Source organism: Mesoplodon mirus (assembly GCF_964341445.2).
Source record: "Mesoplodon mirus genome assembly, chromosome: 15".
Taxonomy (NCBI): domain Eukaryota; kingdom Metazoa; phylum Chordata; class Mammalia; order Artiodactyla; family Ziphiidae; genus Mesoplodon; species Mesoplodon mirus.
In genome coordinates this window covers 81,556,720-81,581,639 of record NC_138991.1, presented here as the reverse complement: position 1 = coordinate 81,581,639, position 24,920 = coordinate 81,556,720, and the positions used below count along the sequence as shown (strand labels likewise).

The 24,920-nt window shown below is 42.4% G+C and overlaps 1 protein-coding gene across 2 annotated transcripts in view; it reads right to left on the bottom strand.

Annotated features, from left to right (window-relative positions):
- ABHD12 (abhydrolase domain containing 12, lysophospholipase) overlaps window positions 1-24,920 on the bottom strand; it is a 70,126-nt gene extending 45,206 nt beyond the window's left edge. Inside the window, exons 1-2 of one of the 2 annotated variants that reach the window (XM_082600692.1) lie at window positions 24,596-24,682; window positions 1,847-2,035 (exon numbers count right to left, since the gene is read on the bottom strand). In XM_082600692.1, coding sequence (XP_082456818.1) covers window positions 1,847-1,848 — 2 coding nt within the window. In that variant the 5' untranslated portion in view covers window positions 1,849-2,035; window positions 24,596-24,682. Of the gene's footprint in view, window positions 1-1,846; window positions 2,036-24,595 lie in introns of both variants that reach the window. The other variant, XM_082600691.1, reaches the window with a different exon arrangement.

The window sequence follows — 24,920 nt, the reverse complement described above, 5'->3', positions numbered from 1 at the left end:
CTGAGCAGAAGGTACATACAACACCTCCCCCCCACCAACCTCACCCACTTTTTTTTTTTTTTTTGGCCGCACCATGTAGCATGCGGGATCTTAGTTCCCCGACAAAGGATAGAACCCATGCCCCTTGCATTGGGAGCATGGCGTCTTAACCACTGGACCACCAGGGAAGTCCCCTCACCCACTATTACATCCCCCACCAGTGATACATTTGTTACAACTGATGAACCTCCACTGGCACATCATCACCCAGAGTCCATAGCTTACTTTAGGATTCACTCACCGTGTACATTCTAAGAGTATGGACAAATGTATAATGATATGTATCCACCGCTGTAGTACCATGCAGAGTAGTTTCACTGCCCAATATAGCCTCTATGTTCCAAGTTCATTCCTTTTGATTGCTGAGTAATATTCCATTGTAGGGATACATAATTTGTTTTTACATTCACTTGTTGGACATTTGGGTTGTTTCCAAAACTTGCTTGTTATACATTAAACCTGCTATAAACATTGTTTTTCTGTTTTCTATTTTTCTGATTTGTTTGGTATTTATCATATGCTTCTTTCTGGTTACTTTGGGTTTAATTTGCTCTTTTTTTCTAGTCTCTTAAAACAAGCTAAAGTCATTCACTACAAACCTTTCTTCTTTTCTACTGTAAGTATTTAATGCTATAAACTCCCCAAGTATGCTTTAGGGGCATCCATGTTTATTTTCATTCAGTTCCAACTATTGTCTAATTTCCCCTTTGATTTCTTCCTTGACTGGTGGCTTATTCAAAAGTGTGTTATTCAGTACTCAAATGTTTGGGGATTTTTCCAGACATCTTTCTATTATTGATTTCTAATTTAAATCTTTGTGGTCAGAAAACAGACTTTGCATGACATAAATTCTCTTAAATTATTGAGACTTGTTTTATGGCCTAGAATGTGGTCTGTCTGGTAAATGTTCCATGTGTACTTGAGCAGAATGTGTACCTGCTATTGTTGGGGGAACTGTCAACCAAGTTAAACTGGTGAACAATGTTGGTCAAGCGTACTATATCCTTACTGATTTTCTGCCTCCTGCTTCTATCAGTTATTGAAATCTCTGATTATAATTGTGGATGTGTCTATTTTCCTTGCAGTTCTATTTCTGCTTCATGTATTCTGAAGCCCTGTCAATTATGTATTTAAATGCTTAGGACTGTTATGTCCCCCTGATTATTTTATCCCTTCGTCATTATGAAATGGTCTTCTTTGTCTCTGGTAACATTCTTTGCTCTGAAGTCTACTTCATCTGATATTAATATAGACATCCCAGCTACCTTCTAACTAGTGTTACCATGGTATGTATATATTTTCATTCACGTAATTTTAACCTTTTTGTTTTATATTTAAAATGCCTTTCTTTGGTAGGCATCACATAGTTGGATATTGCTTTTCTTAACCAATCTGAATAATCTCTGCCTTATAATTGGGTGTTTGGACCATCTTGCTTTTTGTTTTCTATTTGTTCCATCTATCTTTGTTCCCCTTTTCCTCTTTTTCTGCCTTCCTTTGAATTAACCAAGTATTTTATTTCCTTTGTTGGGTTCCTATTAACTCTTGGTTTTGTTACTTTAGTGACTGCTTTTAGGTTTACAGTATCCATCTTTATCATAGTGACATCCAAGTGAGATTATACCATTTCACATATAACATAAAGATCTTATAATAGTTTACTTCCATTTCTTCTCTCCTGGCCTATATCCATTTGTTGTCATGAATTTTACTTTATAGATGTTATAAACTTCACAAAGCATTGTTACTACTTTTATATAAGCAATTTTAATATAAAGATATTTAAATAATAAAAAATATAGCTTACATATTTTCTCACATAATCATTTCCAGTGTTCTTCATTCATTTGTGTAGATTCAGGTTTTCATCTGGTATAATTTTTCTTCTGCCTGAAGGACATCCTTTAAAGTTTCTTACAGTGTGGGTCTGCTGGTGATTAATTCTTTCAGCTTTCATATGTCTGAAAACTTCTTTGTTTTTGGAAGATGTGTTCACCTGGTAAAGAATTCTAGGTGAAGTGTGGCCAAGATGGTGGAGCAGGAAAACCCTGAGCTCACCTTTTCCCACAGGCACACCAAAATTACAACTATTTACAGAACAACTGTCTATGAGAAGAACATGAAGACTAGCAGAAAAGACTTTCCAGAATTAACGGTATGAAGAAGGAACCACAATGAGACAGGTAGGAGAGGCAGACCCACACCCCAAGTAGGCAACACACTGACAGAAGGATAATCACAATTGCACATGTTTTCCCCAAGGAGTGAGGGGTCTGAGCCCCACATCAGGCACCCCAGTCCAAGGGTCCTGCACCAGGAAGATCAGCCCCCAGAACATCTCGCTTTGAAGGCTAGTGGGGCTTCTATACAGGAGAGCTAGAGAGCTACAGGAAACAGAGAGTGTGCTGTTAAAGGGTGCACACAAAATCTCACATGCTCCAAGTCCCAGCAGAGAGACAGTAATTTGAAAGTAGCCTGGGTCACACCAACTTACTAATCTTGGAGAGCATCCTGAAGAGGCAGGAGGCAACTGGGACTCCCCTTGGGGACACAGATACTGGTGGCAGCCATTTTGAGGAGCTCATTCTACCACAAGAACAGTGGCACTGGCAAGCACCATTCTGGAGCCTCCTCCCTAGCCTACTAGGGCCAGGGGCTTATCCGCCCACTAGCAGGCTGGCAACAACTCCAGGACACCCCAGAACATGCAACTAGATGTACCGGGACTCGGCCCCAACAACCAATGGGCCAACAGCCACCACACGAGGCAGAACCTGGCAGTCGACCTGGCCCGGGTCCAGGCCCACCTCCCAGCATGCCCACAGTAGTAGACCCTGCCACAACAGAAGGGCCCATGCAGCCAACATAGGGGGCACCCCTAGAGCATATAGCTCTGGTGGCCAGAGGGGAGCAGACTGCTAAGCCACACAGGACATCTCCTACAGAAGGCCACTTTTCCAAGATCAGGAGACGTAATCAACCTACCAAATACAGGGAAATAAACACAGAGAATTAGACAAAATGAAACAACAAAGGAATCTGTTTCAAATAAAGGAACGAGACAAAACTCTAGAAGAAGAACTGAGCAGGATGGAGATAAGCAAACTACCCAAAAAAGAGTTCAAGGTAATATTCATAAAGATGCTTAAAGAACTTGGGGGAAGAATGGATGAACACAGTGAGAATTTCAACAAGTTAGAAAATATAAAGAAGAACCAAACAGAGCTGACGAACATAATAACTGAAATAAAACTACACTGGAAGGAATGAACAGTGAATGAGAACGAATCAGCAAACTGGAAGACAGAGTAGTGGAACCATCCAGCCTGAACAGAAAAAAGAATTTTTAAAAATGAGCATAGTTTAATAAGAGACATCTAGGACCACATCAAGCATACAAACATTCACATTATAGGTGTCCCAGAAGGAGAAGAGAGAAAGAGGCAGAGAACTTATTCAAACAAATAATAGCTGAAAACTTCCCTAACCTGGAAAAGGAGACAGACATCCAAGTCCAGGAAGCACTAAGTCCCAAACAAGGTGAATCCAAAGAGATCTACACCAAGACAAATTATAATTAAAGTGGCAAAATTAAAGATAAAGAATCTTAAAAGTAGCAAGAAAAAAGCAATTAGTTATGTGCAGGGGAACTCCCTAAGACTATCAGCTGACTTTTCAGCAGAAACTTCGCAGGCCAGAAGGAAGTGGCGTGATATATTCAAAGTAATGAAAGGAAAAAAATCTATATAGTAAGTCCCCTACACACAAACGAGTTCCATTGCAAGAGTCCACTCGTTAAGTCCAATTTGTTCGTAAGTCCAACAAAGTTAGCCTAGGTACCCAAACACAATTGGCTATATAGTACTGTACTGTAATAGGTTTATAATAATTTTCACACAAGTAATACATAAAAAACAAACACAAAAAACAAAGAAGGGACTTCCCTGGTGGCGCAGTGGTTGAGAATCTGCCTGCCAATGCAGGGGACATGGGTTCGAGCCCTGGTCTGGGAAGATCCCACATGCCGCGGAGCAAGTAGGCCTGTGAGCCACAACTACTGAGCCTGCACGTCCGGAGCCTGTGCTCCTCAACAAGAGAGGCCGTGACAGTGAGAGGCCCGCGCATCGCGATGAAGAGTGGCCTCCGCTTGCCCCAACTAGAGAAAGCCCTCACACAGAAACGAAGACCCAACACAGCCAAATATAAATAAATAAATAAATAAGTTTTTAAAAAAAAAATAAAATAAATAAAGAAGAGGGCTTCCCTGGTGGCGCAGTGGTTGAGAATCTGCCTGCCAATGCAGGGGACACGGGTTCGAGCCCTGGTCTGGGAAGATCCCACATGCCACGGAGCAACTAGGCCTGTGAGCCACAATTACTGAGCCTGCATGTCTGGAGCCTGTGCTCCACAACAAGAGAGGCCGCGAGGCCGCGACAGTGAGAGGCCCGCGCACGGCAATGAAGAGTGGCCCCCGGTTGCCACAACCAGAGAAAGCCCTCGCACAGAAACGAAGACCCAACACAGCCTAAAATAAATTAATTAATTAATAAACTCCTACCCCCAACATCTTCTTTAAAAAAAATTTTAAAAATAAAGAAAACACTTTTAATCTTATAGTACAGTACCTTGAAAAGTCCAGCTACATCATCACTGCTTTTACACTTCCTTCCAGATATCCTGGGCTTGAAATAAAGACACTGTACTACTGTACTCTATACACTACTGTACAGTAAAGTACACAAAAGGACAACCACTTGTAGAGGATGCACGCATATGACAATGTATGCCAGACACACGAACTAACTTACATGACTGGACATGTGAGCACATGCTTCCATTTTTAAAGTTCGCCACTTGAAGGTTCATATATAGGGGACTTACTGTAACCAAAAATACTCTACCCAGCAGGGCTATCATTCATATTTGAAGAAGAAATAAAATGTTCTACATATAAGCAATAACTAAAAGAATTCAGCACCACTGCATTGGCATTATGAGAAATGCTAAAGGGACTTCTCTAAGCAGGATTTTTTTAAAAAAAGGAAAAAACCACACAACTAGAAATACAAAAATTATGAAAGGAAAAAACCTCATTGGTAAAGGCAAACATACAGTAAATGTAGTGCATCAACCACTTATAAAGCTAGTAGGAAGGGTCAAAGACAAAAGTGGTAAAATCATCTATATCCACAATAAGTAGTTAAGGGATACACAAAACAAAAAGATGTAAAACATGATGTCAAAAAAATTAAACATGGTGGGAGAATAAAAATGCAGGGTTGTTAGACTGAATTTCAACTTAAAAGACCATCAACTTAAAATAATAACACAAGTTATTACTAACATGTATTACATATGTGTCTGTAATTGTTATATATGAACATCATGGTAACCACAAACCAAAATCTTACAACTCTCTCTCTCACACACACACACACAAAGAGAAAGCAACCCAAATATAACACTAAAGATATCATCAAATCACAAAAGAGCAAAAGAAGAAGGAACAAATGAGAACTATAAAAACAATCAGAGGGCCTCCCTGGTGGCGCAGTGGTTGAGAGTCCGCCTGCCGATGCAGGGGATACGGGTTCGTGCCCCGGTCTGGGAGGATCCCATATGCCGCGGAGCGGCTGGGCCCGTGAGCCATGGCCGCTGAGCCTGTGCGTCCGGAGCCTGTGCTCCGCAACGGGAGAGGCCACAACAGTGAGAGGCCCGCGTACAGCAAAAAAAAAAAAAAAAAAAAAAAAAAAACAATCAGAAAACATTTAACAAAATGGAAATAAGTAGGGACTTCCCTGGTGGCACAGTGGTTAAGAATCCGCCTGCCAATGCAGGGGACATGGGTTCGAGCCTGGTCCAGGAAGATCCCACATGCTGTGGATCAACTAAGCCTGTGAGCCACAACTACTGAGCCTGTGCTCTAGAGCCCGCGAGCCACAACTACTGAGCCTGCATGCTACGACTACTGAAGCCCGCATGCCTAGAGCCAATGCTCCACAACAAGAGAAGCCACCACAATGAGAAGCCCGCACCAACGCAACAAAGAGTAGCCCCTGCTTGCCACCACTAGAGAAAGCCTGTGCACAGCAATGAGGACCCATCGCAACCAAAAATAAATAAATAAATTTATTTTTTTAAATGGCGATAAGTACATACCTATCAATAATTACTTTAAAAGTAAATGGACTAAATGCTCCAATCAAAAGGCACAGAATGGCTGAACAGACTAAAAAAAAAAAACGCGGCACATCTATATGCTGACTACAAGAGACTCATTTCAGATCTAAAAACAGAGACTGAAAGTGAGGTAATGGAAAACGGTATTCCACGCAAATGGAAACAAAAAGAGATCAGGGGCAGCAATACGTATATCAGACAAAATAGATTTTTGAACAGACTGTAACAAGAGACAAAGAAGGACATTAAATAATGATCAAGGGATCAATCCAATAGGAAGATATAACAAATGTAAACATATATGCACCCAACATAGGAACAACGAAATACATATAGCAAATATTAACAAACATGAAAGGAAAAACTGACAGTAACACAATAATAGTAGGGGACTTTAACACCCCACTTACATCAATGGACAGATCATCCAGAGAGAAAATCAATAAGGAAACACTGGCCTTAAGTGACACATTAGACCAGATGAACTTAAAAGATATATCAAGTCTCAATAAAGTTAAGATGGAAAGCATAGCAAGCATCCTTTCCAACCACAGTGGTATGAGAGTAGAAATCTACTACATGGAAAAAACTGCAAAAACCACAAACACAAATGTGGAGGCTAAACAATATGCTTCTCAACAAACAATGGGTCACTGAAGAAATCAAAGAGGAAATTAAAAAATACCTGAAGACAAATGAAAATGGAAATACAATGATCCAAAACCTATGGGACACAGCAAGAGCAATTCTAAGAAAGAAGTTTATAGTAATACAAGCCTACCTCAGGAAACAAGAAAAATCTAAGGAACTAGAAATAGAAGAACAAACTAAACTCAAAGTTAGTAGAAGGAAAGAAAAATAAAGATCTGAGCAGAAATAAATGGAGACTTAAAACAACAGCAGAAAAGATCAATGAAACTAAGAGCTGGTTCTTTGAAAAGATAAACAAAATTGACAAACCTTTAGCCAGACTCATCAATAAAAAAAAGAGTGGGACCAAATCAATAAAATCAGAAATGAAAGAGAAGTTATAAATGATACCACAGAAGTACAAAGGATCATAAAAGATTACTACAATTAAACACCAATAAAATGGACAACCTAGAATAAATGGATAAATTCCTAAAAACGTACAATCTCCTAAAACTGAATCAGAAAAAAACAGAAGATATGAACAGAATGATTACCAGTCATGAAACTGAATCAGCAAAACAAACAAAAACAAAAAACAAACTCCAAACAAACAAAAGTCCAGGATCAGATGGATTTATAGATGAATTCTACCAAACATTTAAAGAAAAATTGATATCTATCTTTCTCCAACTACCGCAAAAAAGGAAGAGTCAGGAGTGCTTCCAAATTCATTCTACAAGGCCAGCATCACCTTGGTACCAAAACCAGATGAGGATACCACAAAATAAGGAAAACAGAGGCCAATATCCCCGATGAACACTGATGTAAAAATCTTCAATAAAATATTAGCAAAATGAATTCAACAATACATCAAAAAGATCATACAACATAATCAAGTGGGATTTATCCCATGGATGCAGGGTGTTTCAATATCCAGAAATCAGTGATACACTACATAACAAATTGAAAAATAAAAATCATATGATCATCTTAATAGATGCAGAAAAAGCTTTTGACAAAATCCAATACCCATTTATGATAAAAACTTTCACCCAAGTTAGTATAGGGGGAACATACCTCAACATAACAAAGGCCATCTATGGTAAACCTATGCCAACATCATACAAAAAGGTGACAAGCGGAAAGCATTTCCCCTAAGATCAGGAACAAGACAAGGATGCCCACTCACCATTTTTATTCAAGATAGTATTGGAAGTCCTAGACACAGCAATCAGACAAGAAAAATGAAAAGAATCCAAGTTGGAAAGGAAGCAGTAAAACTGTCACTGTTTGCATATGACATGACATTATATACAAAAAAATCCTAAAGATACCACCAAATAACTATCAGAACTCACCAATGAATTCAGTAAAGCTGCAGGATGCAAAATAATACAAATCTGTTGCATTTCTGTACACTAACAATGAATTATCAGAAAGAGAAATTAAGAAAACAACCCCATTTACAATTGCATCAAAAAGAATAAAATATCTGGGAGTAAATCTAACCAAGGAGGGAAAAGATCTGTACCCAGAAAACTATAATACACTGATGAAAGAAACTAAAAAAAACACCAAATGGAAAGATATACCGTGTTCATGGATTGGAAGAATCCCAAGACAATCCACAGATTCAATGCAATCCCTATCAAATTCCAACGGAATTTTTCACAGAACTAGAACAAATAATGACAAAATTTGTATGGAAACACAAAAGGCTCCCAAATAGCCAAAATAATTTTAAGAAAGAACAAAGCTGGAGGTATCATGCGCCATTATTTCCAACTATACTACAAAGCTATAGTAATCAAAACAGTATGACAACACTGTAAATCAACTATACTTCAATTAAAAAAAAAACAACAGTGGGACTTCCCTGGTGGTCCAGTGTGTAAGACTCCACACTCCCAACGCAAGGTGCCTGGGTTCAATCCCTAGTCGGGGAAGAAGATCCCACGTGCATGCCACAACTAAGAAGCCCACATGCCGCAACTAAAGATCCCGCATGCTGCAAGTAAACATGCTACAAGAAAGATCTTGCGTGCCGCAACTAAGACCCAGTGCAGCCTAAATAAATAAATAAATAAATAAACAAAAAAAAAACAGTACGATACTGGCACAAAAACAGACACATGGATCAACAGAACAGAACAGCAAGCTCAGAAATAAACCCACACTTATATGGTCAATTAATCTATGACAAAGGAGGCAAGAATAATATGATGGGAAAAAGAAAGCCTCTTCAATAAACGGTGTTGGGAAAACTGGAGAGCTACATGCAAAAGAAGCGAACTGGACTACTTTCTCACACTATATACAAAAATAAATTCAAAATGGATTAATGACTTAAATGTAAGACCTGAAACCATAAACTCCTAGAAGAAAACATAGGCAGTATGCTCTCTGACATCAGATAGATATAGATATATAGATATCTCCTCAGGCAAGGGAAACAAAAGGAAAAATAAACGAATAGGACTACATCCAACTAAAAAACTTTTGCACAGTGAAGGAAACTATCAACAAAACAAAAAAGCACCCTATTGAATGAGAGAAGATATTTGCAAACAGTGTATTTGATAAGGGGTTAATAGCCAATATGGATAAGAACTCATACAACTAAACATCAAAAAACAAACAGCCCAATTAAAAAATGGGTCAGAGGACCCAAACAGACATTTTTCCAAAGAAGATACACAGATGGCCAACAGACACATGAAAAGATGCTTAGCATCACTAATCATCAAGTAAATGCAAATGAAAACCATGAGATATCACCTCACACCTGTCAGAATGACTATCATCAAAAAAGACAACAAATAACAGATGAATGGATAATGATGTGATACACACACACACATACACACTAGACCATGATTCAGCCATTAAAAAAAAATGAAATCTGGGAACTTCCCTGGTGGCGCAGTGGTTAAGAATCTGTCCACCAACGCAGGGGATATGGGTTTGAGCCCTGGTCCAGGAAGATCCCACATGCTGCGGAGCAACTAAGCCCGAGCACCACAACTACAGAAGCCCGCGTGCCTAGAGCCCATGCTCCACAACGAAGAGTAGCCCCCGCTTGCTGCAACTAGAAAAAGCCTGCGTGCAGCAACAAAGACCCAACACAGCCAAAAATAAATAAACTTATTTAAAAAAAAATGAAATCTGTCATTTGCGACAACATGGAGGGACCTGAAGGTATTATGCTGAGATAAGTCAGACAGAGAAAGACAAATACCATATGATTTGTCTTGTATGTGAAACCTAAAGAACAGAACAAACATAACAAACAGAAACAGACTGATAGAGAACAAATTGGTGGCTACCAGAGGGGAGGCATGTAGGGGGATAAGTGAAATAGGTTAGGGAGATTAAGAAGCACAAACTTCCAGTCAAATAAGTAAGTCACAGGGATGAAACATACAGCACAGGGAATATAATCAATAATACTATAACTGTAGGGTGAGAGATGGTAGCGACTTATCATGGTGATCATTTTGTAATGTATAAAAATACCGAATCACTATGTTGTACACCTGAAACTAATAATAGTAAGTCAATTATACTTCATTTATAAGGAAAGAAAGAAGGCAGGCAGGGAGGAAGGAGAAAAAAGAAAAGAGGAAAGAAAAGAGAAGAGAAAAGAAAAGAGAAAAGAAAGAGAGAATAAATTCTAGGTGGACAGAGGTTTTTTGGTTTTCTTTTTTTTTTTCAGTGTTTTAAATATGCTGCTCCATGGCCTTCTTACTTTTTTCTCAGAAGAAATCTGCTTTCACCTGCATATTTGCTTTTCTGTACATGTCTTTTTTCCTCTGGCTGCTTTTAAGATTTTCTCTTCATCACTGGTTTTGAGTAATTTGATTATGATGTGCCTTGGTATAGTTTTCTTCCTGTTTTTTGTGTGGGTGATTCACTGAGTTGAGTTTACAGTTTCCATCGAGCTTGGAGAGTTTCTGGCCATTATTCTTTCACCTATTTTTTATTTCTCTCCTGCTTCAGTGGGAACTCTAATTACCCATATATTAAGTTGCCTGAAGTTGTTCCACAGTTCAGTGCTAGTTCTGAAAATTTTTTGATTCTTTTTTATATGCTTCATGTTGGATAACTGAATCTTTCCTTCTGCAACATCTAATCTGCCATTAATGCCCCTCAGTGTATCTTTCACTTAACACACTTGTAGTTTGTCATCTTTAGAAACCTGATTTGGGTAACTTTCATATCTTCCATGACTCTACTTAACTTTTTGAACACATGGAATATAGTTGTAACAACTGTTTTAATGTCCTTTGCTGACTGTAACATCTGTGTCAGTTCTGGATTGGTTTTCACTGATTGCTTATTCTCATTACAGGTTACATTTTCCTGTCTCCTTGCACTGTGCTCCCCAACTGTAATTCATACATTTAGATACTAACCCCAGGTGCTAAGAATGTGACTGTATTTGGAGATAGAGTCTTTAAGAGGTTAAATTAAGTTAAAATTCGGTCATTAGTGAGGACTTCCCTGGTGGTCAAGTGGGTAAGACTCTGCGTTCCCAATGCAGGGGGCCTGGGTTCAATCCCTGGTCAGGAAACTAGATCCTGCATGCATACCACAACTAAGAGTTCACATGCTGCAACTAAGAGTCTGCGTGCTGCAACTAAGACCCAGCGCAGCCTAAATAAATAAATGTTAAAAAGAAAAATTGGTCATTATGGTAGGCTGTAATCCAATAAGGCTGGTGTCCTTATAAGAAGAAACTTGGATAGACATGCAGAGGAAAGACCATGTAAGACACAGGGAGAACATGGACATCTACAAGCCAAGGAGGCCCCAGAAGAAACCAATGCTGCCAACACACTGATCTCAGACTTCTAGCACCCAGAATTGTGAAAAAATAAACTTCTCTCATTTCAGCCACCCAGTATGTAGTACTTTGTTACGGCTGCCCAAGCAAACTAATACATCTGGTAATATTTGATTAGATATGAGACATTGTGAATTTTACTTTGTTGGGTGCTGGATATTTTTATGTTCCTATAAATATTGAATCTTGTTTCAGGATGCAGTGAATTGGAAACAGTTTGATTCTTCTGGGTTTTGTGTTTATGATTTGTTACGTGGGTCCAGAGCAGTACTCTGTCTAGGGCTAATTATTTCCCATTACTGAAGCATGACATTCCTTAGTGTTCTACCCAATGTTCAGTGAATTATGGTCTTGTTAGAGAGAACTGGAACTGTTTCATCTAAACCTTTCGGGAAGTTCTCTCCCCAGCCTCAGTTTCCTCACACACGTGTGCTGAGCAGCACTGTGTTGAATACTCAAGGTGTAGAGATCTCCAGATTCTCCTCTGCAGATCTTCAAAGTTCTCTCAGTACCGATGTCTCTCCCTGGTCCTCTGTCCTATGAAGTGTAGGCATGTTGGTGTCCCCAGACTCTCAGCACCTTATCCACAGCTTAGGAAGTCCACCAGGCTCCACATCTATTTCCTGGTCCCTGTGATACAGTGGGGAAACTCTCACACGGCAGTAAGCTGGAGTTGTTGTAGGGCTCACTTTGTTTGTCACCTCTCAGAGACTACTATCTCTCGTTGCCAGTGGCCAGTGTTTTGAAACCTTGTTTCATGCATTTTGTCTGGATTTTGTTGTTGTTTTAGTTATTTCAGGGTAAATTCAGTCCCTGTTACTCTATCTTCAGTGGCCAGAAGTGGAAGAACTGTATTCCTATTAAAAAGTATCTATATTTAGTTTTTACCAATTCCTCTATTACTGTAACCATCAAAATTATTAAGGAAGAGTTTTTGGCTTTATTCCATTATATTAATAGATATATTCCAAAATACATCTTATATTATATATTCCATCATATATATATGTGTACATACATATATATATATATATATATATATATTCTATTCTATCCTCTCATTATATTCTCTCAGAAGGAACAAAAGAGTAAATCCAAAATTCACTCCCCAAAACTAATAGGTGGACTTCTACCTAGTTTATAGGTGGAAACCTTAAGAACAATCTTCAAACTCTTATTCAAACACAGTATTGGGAGTAATTTCACTGAACAGAATTAAAAGCTTTAAGGCCTTAATAAAATACACAAGTGCAATCCATAAATGTCTTTGTTCCCAGAGAAGAAAACAAGAAGTCATGAGGATGTTGGCAGAGTTTAACAGCTGGGTGACCTACTGTGAAAAGGCCTTGTTCTCCTGACAGTGACAAGGATGTTTTATCACTATAGTATAGCTTGTTTTCAAGTGCTTCATACACAACTGTTTTACCTCCTGTTAAAAAACAAAATTCATCTGAGCAAACCTTAAAGATCTTATTGGCTTTATTCAACAATTCATGAATCGGGCAGCATCTCATGTAGCAAACAGAAAGGAACTCCAAGGAGCTGTACAAAATGAAAGACTTTCACAGGGAGAAGAGAGCGGGAACAAGGAAGTTTTATGAGACAACAGAAGCGAGTTATTTATTCCACGGTCACTTTCCTTTAGGAGACAACAGGGGTCTATCAGGCAGATGACCACATTAGTGCTGACCAGGTGATTCCTGATTGACTGGTTTAAGAACCCATTTCTAGGAGAGCCGAGTCTGTAATGAAGTTAAGTCTCCGTTTGGTGACGTGGGCTTATTTAGCATAAGCAACTCCATTTTGGGTCTGTTATCTTCTTCTTAAAGCTATCTTGCTTTACTTATTTATTTATTTATTTTGTTTTTGGCTGTGTTGGATCTTCGTTGATGCACATGGTCTTTCTCTAGTTGCGGCAAGCGGGGGCTACTCTTCTTTGCAGTGCACAGGCTTCTCATTGCGGTGGCTTCTCTTGTTGTGGAGCATGGGCTTTAGGTGCACAGGCTCAGTAATTGTGGCATGTGGGCTCAGTAGTTGTGGCTTTCAAGCTCTAGAGCGCAGGTTCAGTAGTTGTGGCTCATGGGCTTAGTTGCTCTGCGGCAAGTGGGATCTTCCCAGACCAGGGCTCAAACCCGTGTCCCTTGCATTGGCAGGTGGATTGTTAACCACTGTGCCACCAGGGAAGCCGTTTTTCTTTATAGCACTTTACCACCTCTTGAAATTTACTGTGTACTTACATGTACCTTTTTTGCTTTCTTTCTCCTTCAGGAGGAGAATGTGAGCTCCACAAGGGTTGGGACCTGTCTGACTCTGTGTAACGTTTTATCCACAGACTCCAGCACACAGTAAATCTTCAACAAGTATTTGTTAGATGAATAAAAGAATAAACACGCAAGCAATCTTCTCAATATATGTCACACTGTTAACAGTAATTATCCAGGGGATAATTCCACTTTCTCAATTATATTCTCTGTTTTAAATTTGTATTAAGAAATCTTTTTTTACTTTTGTAATCAGGAAAAAAACAAAATGAGAAAGGAACAGAGGGAAAGAGACAGGATCTCTCAAGGGCTGCCTTTCACCATGGCAGTTGCCATCCCTTGTGGTGGCCTCATACCTGAAGATCCCTGCCTTGGTCCCTGCAGAATCTCCCTTGTGCTTTCTCTTGAGGCCCTGGGGCTGTACTGGCAGGCTCCCAGCTGGCCTCCACTGGTGTAACAGTCCCTTTCTTCTGGAACCCAAAGCCAAGTATCTGATGTCCTAGAATGGCAGTCTTATTTTCCTTCCTGTAGGTTCTGCCATGACATGCCTTGTCAAGGTGTGCTGTGTCCCTAAACTGTGAACATTTCTTTTCTTTTATCTACAGAAAGCTTGGTACGCCAGGGATGCATTGACAGGATGAGTTATATCCTGTCATTGAAGTGGGAGCCTAAAAGATGAGATACTGCGAAGATAAAACAGCACAAAAAATGTCAGAGCAACAAAGAATGAATGTCAGATCAGACTAATCATCTCCAGCCACACTTGCATTTTGTCTCTTCTATAGACATCATAAAAATGTTTGAAGAAACTAACATACCATTGTAAAGCAATTATACTCCAATAAAAATGTTAAAAAAAATGTTTGAGCATAAGAGCAGACGGCTGCCACACTTAAAACTGATAGACAACACACTCCCTGAGGATAGATACTGCCATCTTTCATCTTTCCCAGTGCCTAGCTTGATATCAAACAAACAATAGAAGCAAGTTAACTGTTTGTTGAATACAATAATCTATGAGCACCCAACAATGACACGGCCACTTTCAGGTAGGAACCACATGATGTTCCAGGCCTAGGAATGGCACAAGTCAAACATGAAACGGTAAAGAGTCTGTGTTGTACACATTATTAGGAGAAAGAAACAGTTGAAAGTTAAAAGGCATATATCTCTTTTAGGACCCTGAACTACGGCATCCAAACGACCTGCTTCAACACTGAACATTCTTCCCTTCCCATTACGAATAGTTCAGTCAATATATCTAAACCTTGGGACTTCCCTGGTGGCACAGTGGTAAAGAATCCGCCTACCAATGCAGGGGACATGGGTTTGAGCCCTGGTCCTGGAAGATCCCACATGCCGTGGAGCAACAAAGCCCCTGCGCCACAACTACTGAGCCTGCGTTCTAGAGCCCGCGAGCCACAACTACTGAAGCCCACGCACCTAGAGCCTGTGCTCTGCCAGAAGAGAAGCCACCATAATGAGAAGCCCACGCACTGCAATGAAGAGTAGCCCCTGCTCGCCGCAACTAGAGAAAGCCCAAGCGCAGCAACAAAGACCCAATGCAGCCAAAAATAAATAAATAAATTTATTTAAAAATATATATGTATATATATCCCTAAACCTTGTGTGGAGATCTGAAAGTGTGATAAGAACTGAAAATAATTTCAACTTTCTTTTCTTTACCCTAAAGCTCAGGACAACTTTCAAGCTTTAAGGACAAACCCTAAATTGCAGCATTCCTGAGACGTGCTTGTATTCCTTCATTGACACTCCTTCTCTGCCTTCATCTTTGCAAAATGAAATTCCTTCTGAAACTGCTCACACTGACACTCATCTACCCCCTTCTCTTTTTACCTTCTCAGGGCATTTCCATACCTGGTAAACAGATTACACATGATTAAGACAACTAAAGCCCATAAGTATCACCTCAAGACAAATTCTATTTAGAAACTTCTATTTGTGTATTAGCAAAACCTGAGAGGTTAGAATTCTGCCTACGTCCACATACTCACTCTGTGTTGCCCTCCGTTCATGTTGATCTCTTCCCCACCTCCACCTCAAACCCAGCTTAACACCCCTGTCACTGGGCCATATGCAGGGCCCTCCGGGGGGCAGCTGCCCTCAGGCCCCCCAGGACCAGGCAGTACTCAGCTGTGCAGAACACACATGGCTTCTCAGACACACAGCAAGTCACAGCTGAAACGACTTCCCACGAGAACCACTTCTGTCATCCATTTTTGCAACACCACATGTCAAAAAGAAGAGTCTCGGGCTTCCCTGGTGGCGCAGTGGTTGAGAATCTGCCTGCTAATGCAGGGGACACGGGTTCGAGCCCTGGTCTGGGAGGATCCCACATGCCGCAGAGCAACTAGGCCCATGAGCCACAACTACTGAGCCTGCGCGTCTGGAGCCTGTGCTCCGCAACAAGAGAGGCCGCGATAGTGAGAGGCCCGCGCACCGCGATGAAGAGTGGCCCCCACTTGCCACAACTAGAGATAGCCCTTGCACAGAAATGAAGACCCAATGCAGCAAAAATAAATTAATTAATTAATAAACTCCTACCCCCAACATCTTCTTTAAAAAAAAAAAAAGAGTCTCTGCCAAGGAGCTTGACTGTCCGTGTTAATGAGACTTTAGCAAATAATGGTAGGAAACATCTGATTAGGTTAAGGATAGAGAGGTAAGATGGGGTCCAGGCTGAGAACTGAAAGGGAAACACCTGCAGTACCTCCTCTCCCCTCGGCACAGGGCTTTGCTCTTATTTCACAGAGAAAACAGAAGCACCCAGAAGAGAACCTCCAGTGCTCCCCCAACACATCTAACCACCTCCCTGCAACTTCACAGCACCCTTGGCCTACCTCCCTGTCTGGGGACCGCTGACTTGGCCTTGGGGTACTGGGTCCCAAAGACACCACGCCACCAGCGCTCGGCATCACCAGTCTTTCCCCTCCTGGACTATCCCCGGGACCACACCAAGGCACTCTACAGCACTAGTCAGAAACTTCCTCCTACTCCAGTTACCCACCCCCTCATTTCTGTTGCCTTTTATGGCAAAACTCCTTGGAAAAGCTATCGCATTTCTTCTCCCTACTTCTCCCTTGAGCCACTCCATCAGGCTCTTGCCTCCACCACTCAAATTAACCACACTAACAACCACTGATCCCTATGTCTCCAAATCCAAAGGCAGATCACACTCTCCTCTGCAACAGGCTTTCTTCCAATAGCTCCCTTAACCCCCTCCTCCAAGCTCTCCTCTCAGCTGCCCCCCTCCAGGTCTCCTTGGTTTGAGGCTCTTCTTCTCCAGCCCCTACCTGTCCAGGGCCCAGGGTCCAGCCCTGGGATCCTGTCGTGACTCTGAACACTACCTGCAGGCTAACGTCAGATGTTGGCCCCAGCTCTCCCCTGAACTCCAACTCCTCCTACCTATTCCACTTGCATGTTTCAGAGGCACCTCCATATGCCCCAAACCAAACTCATTTCCCACAACTGCCCCATCTCAGCACATGGCAGCTCCACTCTTCCACTGCTCAGAAGAGAACTGGTGAACCCTGTGACTCTCCTCGCTCTTTCTTACTAATCCATCAGCAAATCCTGTTGACACCTCCTTGGAAACAGATCCAGAATGCAACACTTCTCACATCCACAGCTACCCCAGGCCCAGGTCCCCATCGTCTGTTGCCTGGGTGGCTTCTAGCGGGTCCCCCTGCTCCTGCTGCCCTTCCAGTCTGTCTTCATCCCAGCAATCAGAGTGACATGTCAATGACATACATCATACCCAGGCACTCCTCCACTCTGAAGCAGCCAGTGGCTTCCATTCAAATGTCCCCTTACGAGAAAGGCCTCCTGTATACACACCTCAGCTGCTCCTTACTGGCCCTACTTTCCTCCTCAAGCCCTGAGCACCTGACACAGCACATACTTGTTCGCTTGTCACCTGCCTCTACCACCAGAAGGTAAAGTCCACAAGACATGACCCACATCCACTGCTGCAGCCTCGGCACTTAGCAGAGTTACTGTACGTACATCAAACTTTGCTAAATGAACAGGTGAAAAAAAAGTGTTGCATAACCAAAAAGTATTGCTTAAAACGTTCTATTCCCAACAGATGTGTTAACTGATCATGATGACAACCACATGCATGACAACTGGCTGAGAAGACATATTGTGATAGTTTGGGGGCAGGGACTTCCCTGGTGGTCCAGCGGGTAAGACTCCGTGCTCCCCACACAGGGGGCCCAGGTTCCATCCCTGGTGGGGGAACTAGATCCCACATGCATGCCACAACTAAGAGTTTGCATGCCACAACTAAGAAGCCCACAAGCCACAACGAAAGGTCCTGTGTGCCACAATGAAGATTCAGCACAGCCAAAATAAATAAATAATAAGTTAATTAATTAACTAAAAAAAACCTGGGGGGCAGAAGGGGAGGGAGGGGTACATTCTTCTTGACCTAAGTTAACAGAGCTTTCTCAATACTCCAACAAATAACACTAGCAACAATACTGGGGATGACCAAGATGCCACTGACTGAGTGCTCACTGTGGGCCTGGCTCTTTCATACACTGGACCCTCACCCCAATCCTATAAGGAAGATAGTTTTATCCCCACAGTATAGAGGAAGAAACAAACTCATAGTTAAGCAACTCACCCCAAGCCACAAACCTGAAAACACTCACTTGAGACTCAGTTATCCATTCAAGCTTTCCCCTAAAATATCAAACAATACTAAGATGGGCACCAAGCCTAAACAACGGGTCTATACTAACTGGACACCTCAGGCTGGGTTTCCTGGCATCACACTTCCCTGTGTCAGCAGCCCGTGTCCTCACTGACACTCCAGACCCTGGTCCTCAGTTCAGGAAGAGACAAATGACCTACCCACTCTCCATGCGGACACTCAAGTTCTGTGGCATCACGTCCGGGTGAAAAGCATTGACTTACTCTGTCAGTTTTCAAGATAATATTGCAGTTAAAATTTTCCCGTAGACTGCATTTTGGAAGGAAAAGTGCTCTAGTGGGAGGAGGAGGAGGATCATGAGTCTGGAAAGGCATCCTGTCTCCACTGCTGTCAACAGAACCCTGAGAAGATGACCCATCTTCTAAGCCTCTTTCCAAGGTTACCTTTGTGGTAAGTATCTTCTGGAGATTTTAATCTCCTGCATTTGAGCAGTGTATGCTCAACATTACTGTAGAAGACAGACACTCCCTTGAGAAGGGAGAGTATATGCTGGCTGCAAGGAACTGGGAAACAAGCAGAGACACAGGACACAAATCTCACCAAAGAGGTGCGAAGTTCCAGGGTCTCGGGTCCAGGGCTGGAATGTGTCCCTGACAAGATAAACCACAACTGGGAAGAGAGGGACCCAGTTGGGGGCCCCATTTGAGGCACCATAACAAAGCCTGCCCCCCTGCTTGTCATGGCAGGCACAGACTCTACTCTGGGGAGTGGGAGGAGAAGGGGGATGGAGAAAAGCAGACTTTAAGGACAAAAGCTAGCTCCGAGACAGACATTCACCGTGGTCACCCGCCTTTCTGGGTTATGGTGAAGCCATCAGCAGCCCTGCATGAAGTTCCTTCTTTTGGATCAAGAAGGAACCAAGGGTGATGCCTGAGTTCTTCTGTATTTACAAACAAAGGTCATGGGCTGTGATATCTCCCAGGCCATCCACTGATCTCGGTTATCTGGCAGACCTGGCCTGTGAGTTGACAGTCAAAGGATAGTCTAGTTGACTGAAACAGAGACCTATACATCTCATTACTGCCTCCTTAGGGCCAATTTAGACCACTTATGCCTTTATTGCATATTGCCAAGAACTCCAAGATTACAGAAAAGAAAATGAAAGGCCCACAGAATCCCTCACTCGCCTCCTTGTACCAGACATACGCAAAGCAAAAATAGTATCCAGTCCCTCCTCTTATGGAGTACACAGTTGACATGTAAGTCAGATAAACATTTACCTTCAAAAATAACCCTTTGGTCCAACAATTAAAACAACCAAAAGAGAACTATACTCAGTATGTTGTAATAACCTATAAGGGAAAAGAATCTGAAAAAGAACATATATATATATATATATATATATATATGAATCACTTTGCTGTACACCTGAAACACAACATTGTAAATCAACTATACTTCAATTAAAACACACACACACACACACACACACACACACACACACACACACACACACACACACACACACACACACACACACACACACACAGACTTCCCTGGTGGTCCAGTGGTTAAGAATCTGCCTTCCAATGCAGGGGACGTGGGTTCGATCCCTGGTCAGGGAACTAAGATCCCACATGCCCTGGGGCAATTAAGCCTGCACGCCACAACTACTGAGCCTTCAAGCCACAACTACAGAGAAGCCCACATGCCCCAACTAAGACCCAAGGCAGCCAAATAAATAAATAAATAAAATTAAAAACACACACACAAGCTGGTTTTGGTTTTGTTTTCCCTCCAAGGTTGTTGTTTTCATCTGAATTAGTTGCCAGCAACATTTAAAAAGTTAGAGATCACAGAAGCAGGCTTACACCCAGCTATTCTTCAGGAAAGACTGGAAGATCTGGCTGTCCTGGAGCCACATTCCTGCTGGGGAGCAACAGGAGAGAATGCAGTAGCTGCTGCCCCCTTCAGATAGAACACATTCTCTCCATCCTGGCCTCCCAGAATAATAAACAAAAAAAGGTTTTCTTTGGGAAAAAATATTTTTTTATTTAGGAAAAAATCCACTTTAGTGTGTGTGTGTGTGTGTGTGTGTGTGTGTACACTAGAGCAAGAAAAAAGGGGGAAAAGTATAAGTATATAAAATAGGAAACAAGACTAGGGAACAGCCCCAGGTACAGAGGAAAAAGCTAGATATAAAAGATGATTTACTATAAACATATAAATCACCAAAACTGAACCCAGAAAGAGAGAGAAAATCTAAGAAACTATAATAGTTATCAAAGTGCTATATTCTAAAAAAAAGCACCATGCTTAGGTAGTTTTACAGGTGAATTCTACCAAAATTTAAAGAAAGAGATCATTTCAAAAGTATTTAAACTGGCTAAAGAAGAGAAAGAGAAAACTTTTAATAAAGCTATAGAAAACACTAAAACAACTTGGTAAAGACGGCATTGAACAAGAAAATTACAGACTAGTCTCACAAATAATGGTGTAAAATATTAACAGAATCTGTCTACACAATAAGAGTTATCATTGATGATTCAATAATGATTCAATAAGATAAAATGATGATTCAATATTATAAAATCTATTACTACAACTCAGCATATTAACAGGTCAAGAGACAAAGTTTATATGATAATTTCACAGATGCTAAAACAGCATTTGATAAAATTCAACAACCATTTTTTTTTTTTTTTTTTTTTTTTCCTTTTTGCGGTATGCGGGCCTCTCACTGCTGCGGCCTCTCCCGCTGCGGAGCACAGGCTCCGGACGCGCAGGCCCAGCGGCCATGGCTCACGGGCCCAGCCGCTCCGCGGCATATGGGATCCTCCCAGACCGGGGCACGAACCCGTATCCCCTGCATCGGCAGGCGGACTCTCAACCACTGCGCCACCAGGGAGGCCCAACAACCATTTTTGACTTAAAAAAAGACAAAACAGCAACACACCCCTTACTAAAATAACTAACATGGCACAAACACTAAAAGAATTCTCTTTAAAGTCAGGAACAGGACAAAGATATCCAGTATCATCCCTATTATTCAATCTCATTCTGGAAATACAATGTAATCAAAAAAGAGAAAGAAACAAAAGAAATAAGAAAGTAGAAAACGAGACAAAATTCTTATTATTTGCAGCTGACATGATAGTATACCTGGAAAATTCGAGAATCAACTGCAAAAACTACTTGAAACTAAGATTATGTAAGTTGCTAGTTACAGAAGTAATAAATACAACCAGTTACAATATGTAATATAAGAAAATATTCTATTTTCAATAACAACAGAAAGATAAAATAACTAGGAATAAACTTAAGAAATGTACAGGATTTTAAAACTAACTTAAAAAGACATTTCTGAGACAGGGAAATGTGTATGTAGACTGGATATTAGATAATATTAAATTAATTACAGATTATAAATTGTTAATTTTGATATAATATGATCATAGCTTTGGGGTTAGATATATTTCAAAAAGTCCTTATTTGTTCATGATATACTGCGAAATATTTATGGATGAAATCATTTGCTTTAAAATAGCCTAGTCCCCCACCATACTAAAAATGGAGGGGAGGAGGAAGAGATGATTCAAGATTGGCAAAACATGGAAAACTATTGACTATTCATTATATCATATTATACTGTCTCCTCTACTTTTGTATATTTGAACACGTGCACAATAGAAAGTTAAAAGAAATGTGCAGGAGGACCCAAACAAAGGCGGATCATTAAAGACGTAAATAATCCCAAAGATGTATAATGAGCTTAGAAAAACACACAAAAATTGCCACCTAACCATTAAGAAATGCAAATTAAAGTGACAAATCAGATGTCATTTTCATCAATCAAGTAGAAAAAGATCAAAATAGCTGGTAATGTTCAATATTGGGGGGCAAGCAACTGACGCTACTGGAGGGAGTACAAATCAGTACAACCTCTCGGGAGGGCACTTTGGCCTTCGCTTTCAAAGTCATAAACACACACCCCTTGGCTCAGCAAGTCCAATTCTAGGAATCTATTCTAGATATTCATCCAACAAGTATTTTCTCCCACCTACTACGTGCCAGGCCCTGGAGACAGACGCTGAGAGAAAAATTGTCCCTGCTCTCAGAGGGCTTCCATTCTCGTGAAGGAGACTACCCACAAAGCAAGCCAAGTGTGCAGGCAACCACACCGTCAGCTAAGGCAGCGGTCCCCAACCTTTCTGGCACCAGGCACCAGTTTCATGGAAGTCAGTTTTTCCACGGAAGGGAGGGGGATGGTTTCAGGCAGTAATGTGAGTCATGGCGGGGGATGGTTCAGGCGGTAAGGCGAGCAATGGGGAGGGATGGGGAGTGGAAGATGAAGCTTCGCCTGCTCTCCCGCTGCTCTGCTCACCTGCTGTGTGGCCTGGGCACCACAGGGGACCCCTGAGCTAAGGGATAAGTGCGATGAAGAAACAAGTAAACAGAATAGGGGGGTTGGGGGCGGCAGGAAGGCTATTTTGGATGTGCTGGTCTGGGAAGGCCTCTCTGAAGAGGTGAAGGTAAAGCAGAGACCTGGTTGAAGGAGAAGACACAGCAGGAGAACATCCAGGAGAGCATTTCAGGCAATAGGGAAGGAAGCCATGGGCTGACACACTAATTTGGCCTTCCCGCCCTCTGCTTTTCTTTTTATTCCCAAAACAGCCTTTTGTTTATCCAAAGGATATGGCACCACTTGAATGTCTCTCTTTGTCTTCAACTCAAAAATAAAAATAATCAGATCCTTTTAATACAGTACATCTTTCAAGGAAGGTGCCAGGCCAGCACTGTTTCCCCAAACATTGTGCATCACAACTTGATTTCTTCAGAGGAAGAGTTCCCAACCTATCTAAGTGCTATGTCAAGCTTGTTACTAAAAGTGCATTAAAGCCAATTGTGAGTTTTTAACGCAGATAAACCTTTCCACAGAACAGATTAGTTTCACAAAAGATACTAACCAGTTGCTAGATAATTTTATACAAAAACAAAAATATTTTCAGTCCCTGAACTTCTGGCAGGACTGGGAACCACTGACTTAGAGAAGTATATAGTTTAATTTCATGATCTTTCAGGCAATGCAGTTGATGTTTTTAGGGGCTATTTGGATAAATATTTTACACGGAAGTGGCCAGTGTCAATTAAGGGCATTCCAGTTGACCCCAAAATAAGTGACTCTGCTACAACACCTGAGAACATCACATACTAACTTCTTCAAACACCATGAAACATCAAGACTTCAAAACTGCCATGAGTGATACATTCTACAAACAGCCAGCCTACGGGGAGAGACTTGCCCGCGTGAAATATGCCCCTATCCCAGCTGTGAGATTAATTTAACATAAACGCATTCATCTCCCCAAAGGGAGACCGAAAATAACCAGGTGACTTCCGGACGGGACGGAGATTCCCAAGGAGACGACTCCTGCGGACACATTCCACGTACCACCAGCCAGCTGCTCGCGAACGCCGGGCTTCCCCCCACCCCCTCGGCAGCCGAGGATGCGGTGCACCCCGTGTCCCTGCACACGGCCGACCCCTCAACGTTCCCCGAGGACGCGGTGCACCCCTTGCCCCTGGACACGGCCGACCCCTCAACCGTCCCCGAGGAACCGGCAGCTTCGAGCAGAGGGTGCCGCGGAGACTCAGGCACCGGTGAGCTGCCCACCCGGCGAGAGGGACGATGGGTCGGAGTCGGACGCAGAGCAGGTCGGAGCGGAGTCGGCGCTCCCGGGCGTCCAGGAGCTCGCCACCCTCGTCGAGAGGCGCTCACCTGCCTGTCGCTGGAGGGGCTGCCCAGGCCCGCCCGGGAAGGAAGGGGGCGCGGGGGCCAGAGGGGGACCACGGGGGAGGCACCCGGGGACGCCCGGAGAAGGTCGGGGGGCACGCGGGGTGGAGCAAGTAGCTCTGGAGGATTGTGGGTCCCGGCCCGCCTCAGCCGCTCCTCACCTGCCCAGCGCCCGCTTCATGCCCGCGTCGGCGGCGCAGCGCTGCTCGGCCGGCCCGGGGCCCGCCAGGCACAGGTTCTGCTTCAGGCGGCAGTCAGCGTCCAGTGCCGCGGCGGCCGAGCCGGCAGAGGACGAGCCCGAGGCGGCGTAGCGCTCATGCTCCAGGGCGACGGGTTCGGTCCGCTTCCTCATTCCGTGGCCAGCACCGGCGGCCTCACCCTCGCCCTGGGCCTTGCCGCCGGCCGCCGCTCAGGAGAGCAGCCGCTCAGGTGAGCCGCCGCCGCCTCTAGCCCGCCGCCCAGACGTCCCTGCCGGCCGGGGTCGGG